Source organism: Oryx dammah, unplaced genomic scaffold (assembly GCF_014754425.2).
Source record: "Oryx dammah isolate SB20612 unplaced genomic scaffold, SCBI_Odam_1.1 HiC_scaffold_2, whole genome shotgun sequence".
Taxonomy (NCBI): Eukaryota; Metazoa; Chordata; class Mammalia; order Artiodactyla; family Bovidae; genus Oryx; species Oryx dammah.
Window position 1 is genome coordinate 37,921,409 of NW_024070186.1, and position 12,912 is coordinate 37,934,320.

The 12,912-nt window shown below is 39.1% G+C and overlaps 1 protein-coding gene across 1 annotated transcript in view; it reads left to right on the forward strand.

The window, feature by feature from the left end:
- Nucleotides 1–1,162: 1,162 nt before the first annotated feature.
- Nucleotides 1,163–12,912, forward strand: part of CPB1 (carboxypeptidase B1) — a 39,470-nt gene continuing 27,720 nt past the window's right edge. The window contains exons 1-3 of the mRNA XM_040234432.1: nucleotides 1,163–1,350; nucleotides 1,457–1,532; nucleotides 10,784–10,908. Of these exons, the coding sequence (XP_040090366.1) occupies nucleotides 1,280–1,350; nucleotides 1,457–1,532; nucleotides 10,784–10,908 (272 nt within the window). The 5' untranslated portion in view covers nucleotides 1,163–1,279. The remainder of the gene's footprint in view (nucleotides 1,351–1,456; nucleotides 1,533–10,783; nucleotides 10,909–12,912) is intronic.

Below are 12,912 nucleotides of genomic sequence, written 5' to 3' on the forward strand. Positions count from 1 at the left end.
TTTTTCACTCTCCTCTTTCACTTTCATCAAGAGGCTTTTTAGTTCCTCTTCACTTTCTGCCATAAGGGTGGTGTCATCTGCATATCTGAGGTTATTGATATTTCTCCCAGCAATCTTGATTGCAGCTTGTGTTTCTTCCAGTCCAGCATTTCTTATGATGTACTCTGCATATAAGTTAAATAAGCAGGGTGACAATATACAACCTTGACATACTCCTTTTCCTATTTGGAACCAGTCTGTTGTTCCATCTCCAGTTCTACCTGTTGCTTCCTGGCCTGCATAGAGATTTCTCAAGAGGCAGGTTAGGTGGTCTGGTATTCCCATCTCTTGAAGAATTTTCCACAGTTTATTATGATCCACACAGTCAAAGGCTTTGGCATAGTCAATAAAGCAGAAATAGATGTTTTTCTGGAACTCTCTTGCTTTTTTGATGATCCAGCAGATGGCAATTTGATCTCTGGTTCCTCTGCCTTTTCTAAAACCAGCTTGAACATCAGGAAGTTCACGGTTCACGTATTGCTGAAGCCTGGCTTGGAGAATTTTGAGCATTACTTTACTAGCGTGTGAGATGAGTGCAATTGTGTGGTAGTTCTATACCTTGACTGGGATACTAGGATGTTTATTACATGGGTACATATATTTGTCAAAACTCACCAAACTTTATACTTAAATCTATAGAATTTGTTGTATGTACTTCTCAAATCAAAAAAAATTAAAGGCTACAAAATAAATTTTATTTAAAACTCTTGAGATTTCCCTAGTGGTTCAGTAGTAAACAAAAAATCCAATGAATAGAATTCATTCTGCCAATGAAGGGACATGGGTTGGATCCCTGGTCCAGGAAGATTCCACATGCTTCAGGGCAACTAAGCCTGTGTGCCACAACTGAAGCTGGAGCTCCTACAGCCCGTGCTCCACAACAAGAGAGTAGCCTCACCTCGCTGCAACTAGAGAAAGCCTGCACACAGCAACAAAGACCCAATGTATTCAGAAATAATAAAATTAAAATAGTATTTTATAAAAAAAATGTAAAAAGCTCCTTTCCTCCAGATATTCAAGGTCTGACATCCAAATTAGATAGGCTGAACTTCATATTATTTGCTCTGTTTCCACAGGTGTTGGGAGAGATAGACTTCTAGACTTTACACAGCTACCAAGGCAACAACACTAGGAAAACCATTAATCAAGATCTGACACTGCCTATTTGCAATCAGAACACAGAGAACACCCCGGATTATAAAAGCAGGTGAAACCTACCTAAAAGACCTAGTCAGCCACAATGTTGGCGTTCTTGATTCTCGTGACCATGACCCTGGCATCTGCTCATCATCCTGGTGAGCACTTTGAAGGGTAAGTAGCCTACAGCTTAAATTAGCAAGTCCTTCCTTGTTAACCATAAAATTTGAACACATTACCCAATTTTAAATGTTCTCTTCTTCTGTATCTCATTGCTCAGTGACAAGGTGTTCCGTGTCCATGTTGAAGATGAAAATCACATCAGCTTACTCCATGAGTTGGCCAGCACCAGGCAGGTAAATGCCAATCTATGCTTATAGGTTTCCTATAACAATATTTTTAAAATCTTAGATTATTTTTTAAAATCTTAAGATTGCTCTGTGATTCCATTAAGGGAAGAATGACATGAAATATTAACTACTGTACTTTTGTAGCAAGAAATAAAAACTTGAAAAACATTTAGTGCCACCATGCCTTCTTTGTCTGCCTAAATTCGATTGCCATAAGCCCTACAGTATTATAAATCTAGGGTAACTTTTTAAAGAGCTGCCTGAGCATGACAACTGGATGAGTCAAAATTGTTGCAAAGGTCAAAGAACATCTAATGTATAGCAACTTCCCTTCTAAGTCAAAAGAGAAAAATGATCAACTTGGATATTACAGAAAAACTGGGCTTTGGTCCAACTTGAAAGTCATTTCCACATCCCATGTATCATCTGTTCTCTTTGATTTTCTTTCATTCCAAATCAAACAGCTTGAGTTTTCACGACCTTGATTCAGGCCCTCTTAATGACAAGACTTGAAGGGAGTAAAAATGATAAAAAGTCATGAGTGATTTTTATTTTACTATTAAGAAACCAAAATCTCTAGGCTACTTTATTTTTTAAAAATTTACTGTATTATGGGATTAAAACTGACATTTTAAATTATATATATATGTATATGTGTGTATATGTATATATATGTGTATGTATATATATATATATATATATATATATATAAGTGGCAGGGAGCTATTGTAGACCATTAACAGTTTACTTGATCCAATGCTGTCTTTTCATTAACATAAAAACCAAAACATTCTACCAGTTCCTAAGTATCTATCTATCCATCCATTATCTTTCTATAGTTATCGTTTTAGCTTTTAAAATGTGGAGGGGGAAAAAAAGGTAGAGAGTGTTATAAACTGAAACATTCAGAAGGTTAGATCTGAAGGAGAATTTAAAGTCATCTATTGCATGCTTTTGAACTGTGGTGTTGGAGAAGACTCTTGAGAGTCCCATGGACTGCAAGGAGATCCAACCAGTCCATTCTAAAGGAGATCATCCCTGGGTGTTCTTTGGAAGGAATGATACTAAAGCCGAAACTCCAGTACTTTGGCCACCTCATGCGAAGAGTTGACTCATTGCAAAAGACTCTCATGCTGGGAGGGACTGGGGGCAGGAGGAAAAGGGGACGACGGAGGATGAGATGGCTGGATGGCATCTCAAACTCGATGGAGGTGAGTTTGAGTGAACTCCGGGAGATGGTGATGGACAGGGAGGCCTGGCGAGCTGCGATTCGTGGGGTCGCAAGGAGTCGGACACGACTGAGTGACTGAACTGAACTGAACTGACTGACTGCAGGCTTCCACTTAAATTTGAACTTCTTTGGTAGAAATAGCATCTCTTGTTGCTAGCCCTAATAAAACCTGTTTGAGTACTTTCAAGGATAGTAGGGATACTTCTTTTTCAAAGTAGCATTTGCCTTACAAACCATTCAAACCATTACACCGAATTGAAAACTACCTTAACCGTGACCCATTGGACCTAGCTGAGTCAAACACTGTCTCACTTCTGAGATTTATCAATACTCTTTCTGTCTATATTTCTTTTTTTTTTTTTAATGTAGCTCTCAGAATGGACAATGGACCTCCCGGAGTATCCTGATTAATACATAGTGTAGGGCCACTGTCTGCTTCATTTGTAAAGCCCACACTTACTAATGGGGTGTAAGATTCTTTTTACAGCTTGAACAGTTAGAAGGCTCTTAGCTTATAGTAAACCTAATTCCGATCAAAGCTATCAGGGTATTTTTTTTCTCACATGAATCACCCTCTCACATGAAGCAAGGTATTCTTCCTTCTATACTTGCCTAATTGATGTTTTAACCTAAATGCAGGATTTTATTATATATTTAGTCAGTTAAAAATTATCTTTATTGCATACTGAGACAGTTTTAAAAACGAATTCACTCAGGGAAATAATTTGCCCTAACCACATCACCAGCAAGCTTGATAAACCTGTCTTCTTGACTTTTATCTTTGTCATGGATAGAGTAAAAATATTAAGTAAAGGGTCAGTACAGAATTAGAGGCATCTCCCATGATTCATTCTTTTAATATCTATTTATCAAGAGTCTCCAGTATGCCAGATGCAGTGTTAAGTAAGCACTGAAAGTGACTGATAAATTAACACATCTCAGATGAGTTTTCTCTCCTATCCATATTACTATGGTGTTACCTACAGCTAACACTGTGCTTTCTAGCTTATAAAGAAAAATGTAAATGTAGAGACTTGGTCAAACATTTTGCTAAGATACAGATTCAGCACTCTGGCAAGCTAGTGTTTTCTTTCAATCATCACATGAAGTTAATTGGGCTTGACTTACTCTTGCTGTACACTGTGCTGGCTCCCAAGGATCACCAGCTCCCTTTTCTGAGCATTCACAACCCATCTGCTTCTAGTTAACTTTGCTAGTATCCATGCCAGGCCCTGGGAGATTCTACTTCTGAGATTCACCTGTCTTCTTGTTTATGAAATCCAAGACATGCCCCCTCCACTATTCAGCGATCCCGTCAAGCTCTGATTCCTCTAAGATTGCTGAGGAAAGTTTGCAGTCACATCCTCTGCCTTTTTAGTTACCTAAAATTCAGCATTTTCCAGTAGTGAAAAGCAGAGAATCTGGACTCAGATTTCCTGGGTTCAATTCCTGACTCTACCACTTGCTAGCTGGACCTTGGATGCCTCTCTGGGTCTCAACCACCTCATGTGTCAAATGAGAATAAGAGCATCTACCTTACAGAATTTTGTGAGATTTAAAAGAACTAATATAAGTAAAGCACTTGGAAAGAATTTATATAGTAAAAATTATGTGTTTGTTATTATGAGCACCATGAGATCCAGGATTCTGAATGTAATTTACATGACCATTATAACCCCTTATCTCCTTATCTAGCCTGGGCCTCAAAGTTCTCTTTCCAAAGAAGGTATTTCTGCTAAAATCTTAACATGTGAAAAATTATTTATTTAGAGTAATTTCATCTCTTAGTAGAAGTAGGAAAATATAAGAGATAGTGTAACTCCTTAGAAAAGACAAAAGCCACACAAGTTAAATAAGATTACTTCATCTCTTCAGCTTCAAATATTATGGTTTAGCTCCAAGCCGTGAGACAGCATGTTTCTTCTTTATTCATTCTATTTTCAATATGATTAAAAAAAAAAAAAAGGTTTTACTCTTCTTAGTAAACTTGCAAGTATAGCATATTCTGGACTGTAGCCTTCCTGATAAGATCATTACAAGGGCATCTAGTCTTTGTATTCATCCTTGCCGATGTGTCCTTCCTCCCAGCTTTTGAACATGTCCTTTTAAAAGTTGAATGTATTGAAGAGACCTGTGACCACACTGGACTTTAGTAGCCTCCCTCTTTTCATATTTAATTGTATAATAAAGGTTTTATTTTACCTCCTTGTTTCTTTGTTAGAGGCATTCACCACAAAACCTATCCCTTTCTCTATACTTTTCTGAACTCTGTTTCTCTAGCTTCAGGTACACAACCAAAGTAACATGGTTACAGTCTTCTAATGTTCCATCACTCCTATTATACTTGTAAGTTCCTCCCCACTGTCTGGAACTAGACCTAGAGTAGAAGTTATTGCCTCTTCCAACAAGAAAGGAAAATTCCATCAAGATAAATGAAGAGTTAGTCCTATGCTGAATTTACAGTCAAACACAATGTGAAGAAACAAATATGTGCAAATATGTGAAGAATAGAAATTCTCCAACATAATTATTAATTTCTTTGCATGTCCTTCTTATTCCCAAAATAATTTAAGGTGAATACACTACTTTATCTTGCTTTTGCACTGGTTTTGTATCACTTTTTAGGATGGACTCTTTGGTTATTAGCCAGATGGATGGTTTAGTTGACATTCTCACAGTGCTATCATTTAAAGTTATTCCTTTATCTCCCAACAAATATTCTTTATGGTTCTTTGTTACTCAGATACGCAGATTTATACATTTATAACCTCAATCTGTGTATCTGTACTATGTGTGTATGTGCTCAGTTGCTCAGCCATGTCTGACTGTTTGTGGCCCCACAGACTGCAGCCCACCAGACCACTCTGTCCACAGAATTTTTTAGGCAAGAATACTGGAACGGGTTTCCATTTCCCACTCCAGGGGATCTTCCCAACCCAGGGATCGAACCTGTGTCTTTTGTGTCTCCTATATTGGCAGGTGAATTCTTTACCACTAGTGGAAACTCCTTAACTTATAATTCAATTCCCCACAGCTCAAATCATATATTTTGGTCTACCTCCATATTATAAACATAGATCTCACTCACAAAGTGTTGGTAATTATTGAATTTATATATATCTCTTTGTGCTAATGTTTTAAGTTTATTATTTGTAACCATACTTAATGCATTAAAAATCTTTGGGGCTATGATCTTCCTGATTTTTGACTCCATGTCTCTTAAGAAGCATTGGTTACTAAGCCCAGGTTAGTAAGTCTCCATCATATTTATAGGACTCCATAGTGTTGGATGTCAGGATGTTTGCTGACCAATTTTCTTCTTATCAAACTGAAGGTTTTAAGGGATCTCAGGTTAGGTCAGCAAGTCCTTTGTCAAATATGTTTATGAGATTTCTCTATTCCATTTGTAATATAGATATAAATTTATATATATGTGTGTGTGTGTGTGTGTGTGTGTGTGTGTGTGTATCAGTTCAGTTCAGTGCAGTCGCTCAGTTGTGTCCGACTCTTTGCAACCCCATGAATTGCAGCACGCCAGGCCTCCCTGTCCATCCCCAACTCCCAGAGTTCACACAGACTCACGTCCATCAAGTCCGTGATGCCATCCAGCCATCTCATCCTCTGTTGTCCCCTTCTCCTCCTGCCCCCAATCCCTCCTAACATCAGTCTTTTCCAATGAGTCAACTCTTCGCATGAGGTGGCCAAAGTACTGGAGTTTCAGCTTTAGCATCATTCCTTCCAAAGAACACCCAGGACCGATCTCCTTCAGAATGGACTAGTTGGATCTCCTTGCAGTCCAAGGGACTCTCAAGAGTCTTCTCCAACACCACAGTTCAAAAGCATCAATTCTTCGGTGCTCAGCTTTCTTCACAGTCCAACTCTCACATCCATACTATATATATACACACACCAATATTTGGCAGAGCCAAGACAGATGGACAAGAGGTTAAAAGATTAGGGAAGGCAACTTTCAATTTAATATCAAAAAGAAAACTATCTATAAGGCAATTAGGGTGTTCTGAAGCACTACTAGATATATTCAAGATTGTATTAGAACCATCACCAAGGATGTTGTGCTACTCTAGGTGGAAAGCTAACGTCTTAACATAGGTTCTTCCAGACCAGATCCTTAGACAAAGATTCAATGGCAGATTTCACTTGGAAAGTATAGGGAGCCTGGGTAGAGAAGTGAGGAGTGATGCAGAGAAGGGAGGGCAGCCAACAGAAGGGACACTGCAAAGTCTGCTAGCATAGAGGATAACTAGAGCTCCATCCTACAGAGAAACTCTAGGAAAGGGTGCAAACCACACACTTCAAAATTATCCCACCTGAGAAGTGAGAGAATTGGAATATTTAGACACCTACTTTCTAGGGTCATTGATTAAGCAACTCTCTGGAAAGTGCTTCTTTGGCAGCTCCTGCCTGCTGTGAGCTGTTAGGCCTTTTCCAGTTCTGGGAGAGCTTTCAAGCACAGATATGTAGATCTTGGCAGTAAGGAGTCTCCTGAGCAACACTAAAAGGTCCCAGGGTTGTGTGAGAAGGGCACCGTCTAATTGCCTACATGTGCTTGGAGAACTTTATGTTCTTTACCAATTCTAAACCTCTGTGTCTGTAATCAAGAAACACCTCCTTCTCCCATCCCACCATGGAATGATGGATATTTATGAAGAACACACATTCACGGTTAACTTTTTGGTATTGTTGCTTATTTTTTTTATTTTGGCTGTATTGGGTCTTCATTGCCGCATGGGCTTTCTCTAGTTGCAGTTAGTCGGGGCTACTCTCTAGTTGCAGTGCACGAGTTTCTTATTGCAGTGACTTCTCTTGTTGAAGAGCACGGGCTCTAGGGCACATGTACTTCAGTAATTGTGGCTCGTGAGCTCAGTAGTTGAGTTTCCTGGGTTCTAGAGCACAGGCTCAGTAGTTGTGGTACATAAGCTTAGTTGCCCTGGGGCATGGGGGACCTTTGAGGATCAGGGATCAAACTCCCTGTTTCCTGAATTGGCAGGCGGATTCTCATTCTCCAGAGAAGCCCCAGAATTAACTTCTAAAAACTTCCCCTGTAATGTGCTTGTCTTGATGGCCCTTCTTTCTACAGTGTTAGCTAACTAGAATTCATCACCAGCTCTTGCTTTCTCTATCTTTATCATGATAAGCTTTTATCCTTCCTTCACTATCTTTTAAACTCTCATCTTTATCTTCTCATCACATTCTGTATCCAATCCTTATCAAATTATCAATACTCTCTCCTTTCAGCAACTTAATGACAACCACACTCACTCTCTTTCTTCTGAAATCCCTCCTGTGTAATCCTAATGTCCCACCTCCCACTGTGCTGACATTCCCTATGACCCTGACTCATGATTCAGCATCCTCTAGACATCTGCAGTAGCTGGAAAATTACCAGGACAGGAGATAGGCAACTGGGTTCTCCACAGGCATATCTAAAATTGAGTCATCTTAATATCTTACATCATCAGTTTCTATTTAACAACCTCTAAGTCTGCCCAAACTCCCAAGTTCCAAAGCAACTACCCTAAATATCACCACCTGCCATATCTCTAGCCTGAGATTAGCTCATAAATATCTGAACAGGTACTGGGGAGACAAAGAGCAGAGAATGATCCAATGTCAGGGTCACCTTAGGCTTCTAGGTCTTTATTCAGCTCAAGGAAAGAACAGAAAATCAGAGACCTGTTAGAGGCAGGATGTCCTTGGTTAGTATTTTCCCAAGATGAAAAGGAGACTTGAAACCACAAATCCACAAAGAAAAACATCAGAATTATCAAATATGTCATCCTACCTTTGTGCATAATTGCCTCTAAAATCTCCCCATGTTTGATTTGCTTATGAGTGTGTTCCTAGTCTCAGGTGCAGAGCCTAGCACGTAGTTGTTTTTATTGTTGTTTTTCAGTCACTCATTCATGTCTGACTCTTTGCGACCCCATGGACAGCAGCACATCAGACTTTCCTGTCCTTCACTACCTCCCAGAGTTTGCTCAAACTCATGTCCATTGGGTCAGTGACACCATCCAACAATCTCATTCTCTGTCATCCCCTTCTCCCCCTGCCTTCAATCTTTCCCAGCATCAGGCTCTTTTCCAATGAGTCAGTTCTTTGCATCACGTGGCCAAAGTATTGGAGCTTCAGCTTCACCATCAGTCCTTCCAAGGAATATTCAGGACTGATTTCCTTTAGGGTAGACAGTTTGGATCTCCTTGCAGTCCAAGGGACTCTCAAGAGTCTTCTGCAACACCACAGTTCAAAAGACTCAGTTCTTTGGTGCTCAGCCTTCTTTATACTGTTCATGGGGTTCTCAAGGCAAGAATACTGAAATGGTTTGCCATTCCCTTCTCCAGTCAGATTGCCGGGAGAAATATCAATAACCTCATATATGCAGATGACACCACACTTATGGCAGAAAGTGAAGAGCTAAAGAGTATCTTGATGAAAGTGAAAGAGGAGAGTGAAAAAGTTGGCTTAAAGCTCAACATTCAGAAAACTAAGATCATGGTATCTAGTCCCATCACTTCATGGCAAATAAATGGAGAAACAATGGAAACAGTAGCTGACTTTATTTGGGGGGGGCTCCAAAATCACTGCAGATGGTGACAGCAGCCATGAAATTAAAAGATGCTTACTCCTTGGAAGGAAAGTTATGACCAACCTAGACAGAATATTAAAAAGCAGAGACATTACTTGCCAACAAAGGTTCATCTAGTCAAGGAAAGGCTATGGTTTCTCCAGTAGTCAAGTAAGGATGTGAGGGTTGGACTATAAAGAAAGCTGAGCACCAAAGAATTGATTCTCTTGAACTGTGGTGTTGGAGAACAGTCTTGAGAGTCCCTTGGACTGTAAGGAGATCCAACCGGCCCATCCTAAAGGAAATCAGTCCTGAATATTCATTGGAAGGACTGATGGTGAAGCTGACACTCCAATACTTTGGCCACCTGATGCAAAGAGCTGACTCATTGGAAAACACCCTGATGCTGGGAAAGATTGAAGGCAGGAGGAGAAGGGGATGACAGAGGATGAGATGGTTGGATGGCATCATCAACTCAATAGACATGAGTTTGAGTAAACTCCAGGAGTTGGTGATGGACAAGGAGGCCTGGTGTGCTGCAGTCCATGGGGTCTTTTATGGAGTCGGACACGACTGAGCCACTGAACTGAACTGAACTGAGCTTTATGGTCCAACTCTCATATCCATATATGACTACTGGAAAAGCCATAGCTTTGACTATATGGACCTTTGTGTAATGTCTCTGCTTTTTATTATGCTGTCTAAGTTGGTCATAGCTTTTCTTCCAAGGAGCAAGCATCTTTTAATTTCATGGCTGTGGTCACCATCCACAGTGCTTTTGGAGCCCAAGAAAATAAAGTCTGTCACATAGTAGGTCCTCAGTGATTGTTGACAAATAATTGAACAAATGAAAATGTCAGCACACTATTGGATTCTTGAGACTATCTTGTTTCTGTCCATGGTGCCAAGATGACCCCTGTGAAAAGTTACAATTTTCCTCCCTGATGGATCCCCCATAGGTCAGTGTGATCTGTACGGCAGAGTTCCAAGAGAAACTCATAAAATGAATTCATTAAAAAGTAAAAAGGAAAGCTCCATTTCTCTCTATTAAATTTTGGGCTCCAGGTAATTCAGCATCATTCATTTATCACATATATCCATTACCATAAACACTGCTATCACCAATAAGCAATTGTTGCAGAAAATCAGTAAAAAGAAGAGAGCAGTTATAGAATACTGCAATTAACTACCATTATGGGAGATAATCATATGATCTTCATGCTTGTTGACAATTAATGCTATGTATGTATGTATGTGTAAACACTTTTATTGACATCCAACTACTTGGTCCCAACTTTTGTCCACTCAAATAAAGGAGATATTTATAAGAGATTTCGTGGATAATTTGATTTATAATAATTCACTGGGGTAGTGTGCTTGCTAGTGATGATTCACCCATTGAATTATTGGTGTCCAATATAATATGTCTTATTCCTTATTCAGATGGACTTCTGGAAACCAGATTCGGTCACACAAATCAAACCTCACAGTACAGTGGACTTCCGTGTTAAAGCAGAAGATACTGTCGCTGTGGAAGACTTTCTGTGGCAGAACAGACTACAATATGAGTAAGCTTATGTTTTATGGTTGTGAAAATTCTCTGTCATGTATGCTCTCATCCCAGGAAGATAACAATAAGACCAAGACAATGGCCTCCTCAGGGCCCCACACAAAGGTCACGGCAAAGCTGGCCCTGAATTTCAAGTCTTATGACATTAGGCCTGAGAGACTTCGTGTTGAGTTATTGCTTTAATAAAAACAGGCTTGGCTCTAGAATCCCAAATTTTTAGCCAGATATTTGACCTGATCCTAGTTTACAATGTTCTCCTAAGTGAAGGCAGTTGTCCATCTGTTGATCCAACAAATAGATAGTGAGCGCCAATCTATCATATAATAAATGCTGGAAAAAAAGATAGGACTCACCCCCTTCAGAGGAAAATGAACAAAGGATTGTAATACCTTTAATAGATGTCAAGAAGAGTGAAGAGCTAGAGATGCAGGGGAATAGATAAAGTTGAAGGATCACAGGGGGCCATCCTAGGAAAGGTACCTTCAGCTGAGAATTAAAAGACTAATGAGTTAGCCAGACAAGACAAGGAAAAAAATGACACTCTAGGCAGAGAACAGACTTGATGCTTAGATTTAGAACTTCCCTCCATCTTCATTTGAGGGAAGGGGGGAATAGCTAAACTAAATGACTAAAGTAGAAAGAACTTTAGTCTTTAGTCTAAAGCAGTTTTTCCTCTGAATAGTGGGTCAGCAAGGAGCAAAGAGACAGTCTCCAGATCCAGTCCTGAACCACCAAATATTTACCCAGCAATCCCCAACCACAAACACAAGTCTCCATTACATTTTGAGAAACTGACCTACATAATTTTAACAGAAATTTTCTATTATTTTTTTACATCTTAAAAATATAGACTAGTATTTATGCCAGTAATGATATCAAAATTATCACCTATAAAATCTTCACCTCCATCAGGAGAAGTGGTGAAGCATAATGCAACAAGCAAATGCTTTGGGAAAAAAAATACATACACAAGACTGAAATCCTGAGTCTGCAATTTCCTGGCTGTGTGACATTGGATAATTTGCTTAACCTTTCTGAGCTTCAGTTTCTTTGTCTTTATAAAGAAAGCATCCTTAGAATCATATTTTCATGAAGTGAAGATAAATATAATACCACTTTCAAAGGGCTGTTGTGACGATGAAACTAAACACTATATAAATACATTTCAAATGACGTTATCACTGTGAATGCTGTTATTTTACTATTTGTACTACTGTATAAAAAGGGACATTATACATTTTTTAAAGGTCAACAGAAACTGTTTTGTTTAATCTTATTATCATACTTCACACAGCTTAGCTGTCTGCTTCGGCCTGAGGGAAGTGTCAAAATGTGACTGTTAAGAATTGACTATCTTTTTACAACAAAGATATAACACAGTAAGTTTGGAAATGTGATTGAGATTCATGTCTGTGATATTTTGCTCTTTTCATTACACTAGGAAGGACTTCTAAAATTCTAGCCTTTAGGAGCCTTCAATAGTATTCAAAAAGACGACAGTTTCTTTAAAAGTCTTCAAGAAAAACAAAAGGAAGATCAGCGACCATAAGCTAACCCTAGTGGCTTGAATTGATGTCCTTATTCTACTCAGATCACAAAGTGATAGAACAACTTCTAATCAGGTATCAGTCTCTTTTTAGCAAGCAGAAAATTCATGCGCTTTTATACCAGGTAAACTTTTGGGGAACTGTGTATGAATGCTATCTCATGTAGAACACAGGATGTTCCCTGAGGACTAAGATCTTGTTAATTTTTGCTTAGCACATTAGTGGCTTATAATTTTCTAAATATTAAGTAATAATAAGTCCCTAGAAATCCTGTAGAAGCACACCAGCATTATCTTTGCCAGGGCTGCAAGCAGTCCCTGGGCATTCCATTATTACCTTGTGTGGTAGCTAATGTGTATTTAGATGGTTTCCTGCCAGCAAGCATTTGCAGTTTTTCCATATAATGGGCTTCCCTGGTGGCTTAAACAGTAGAGAATCTGCCTGCAGTGCAGAAG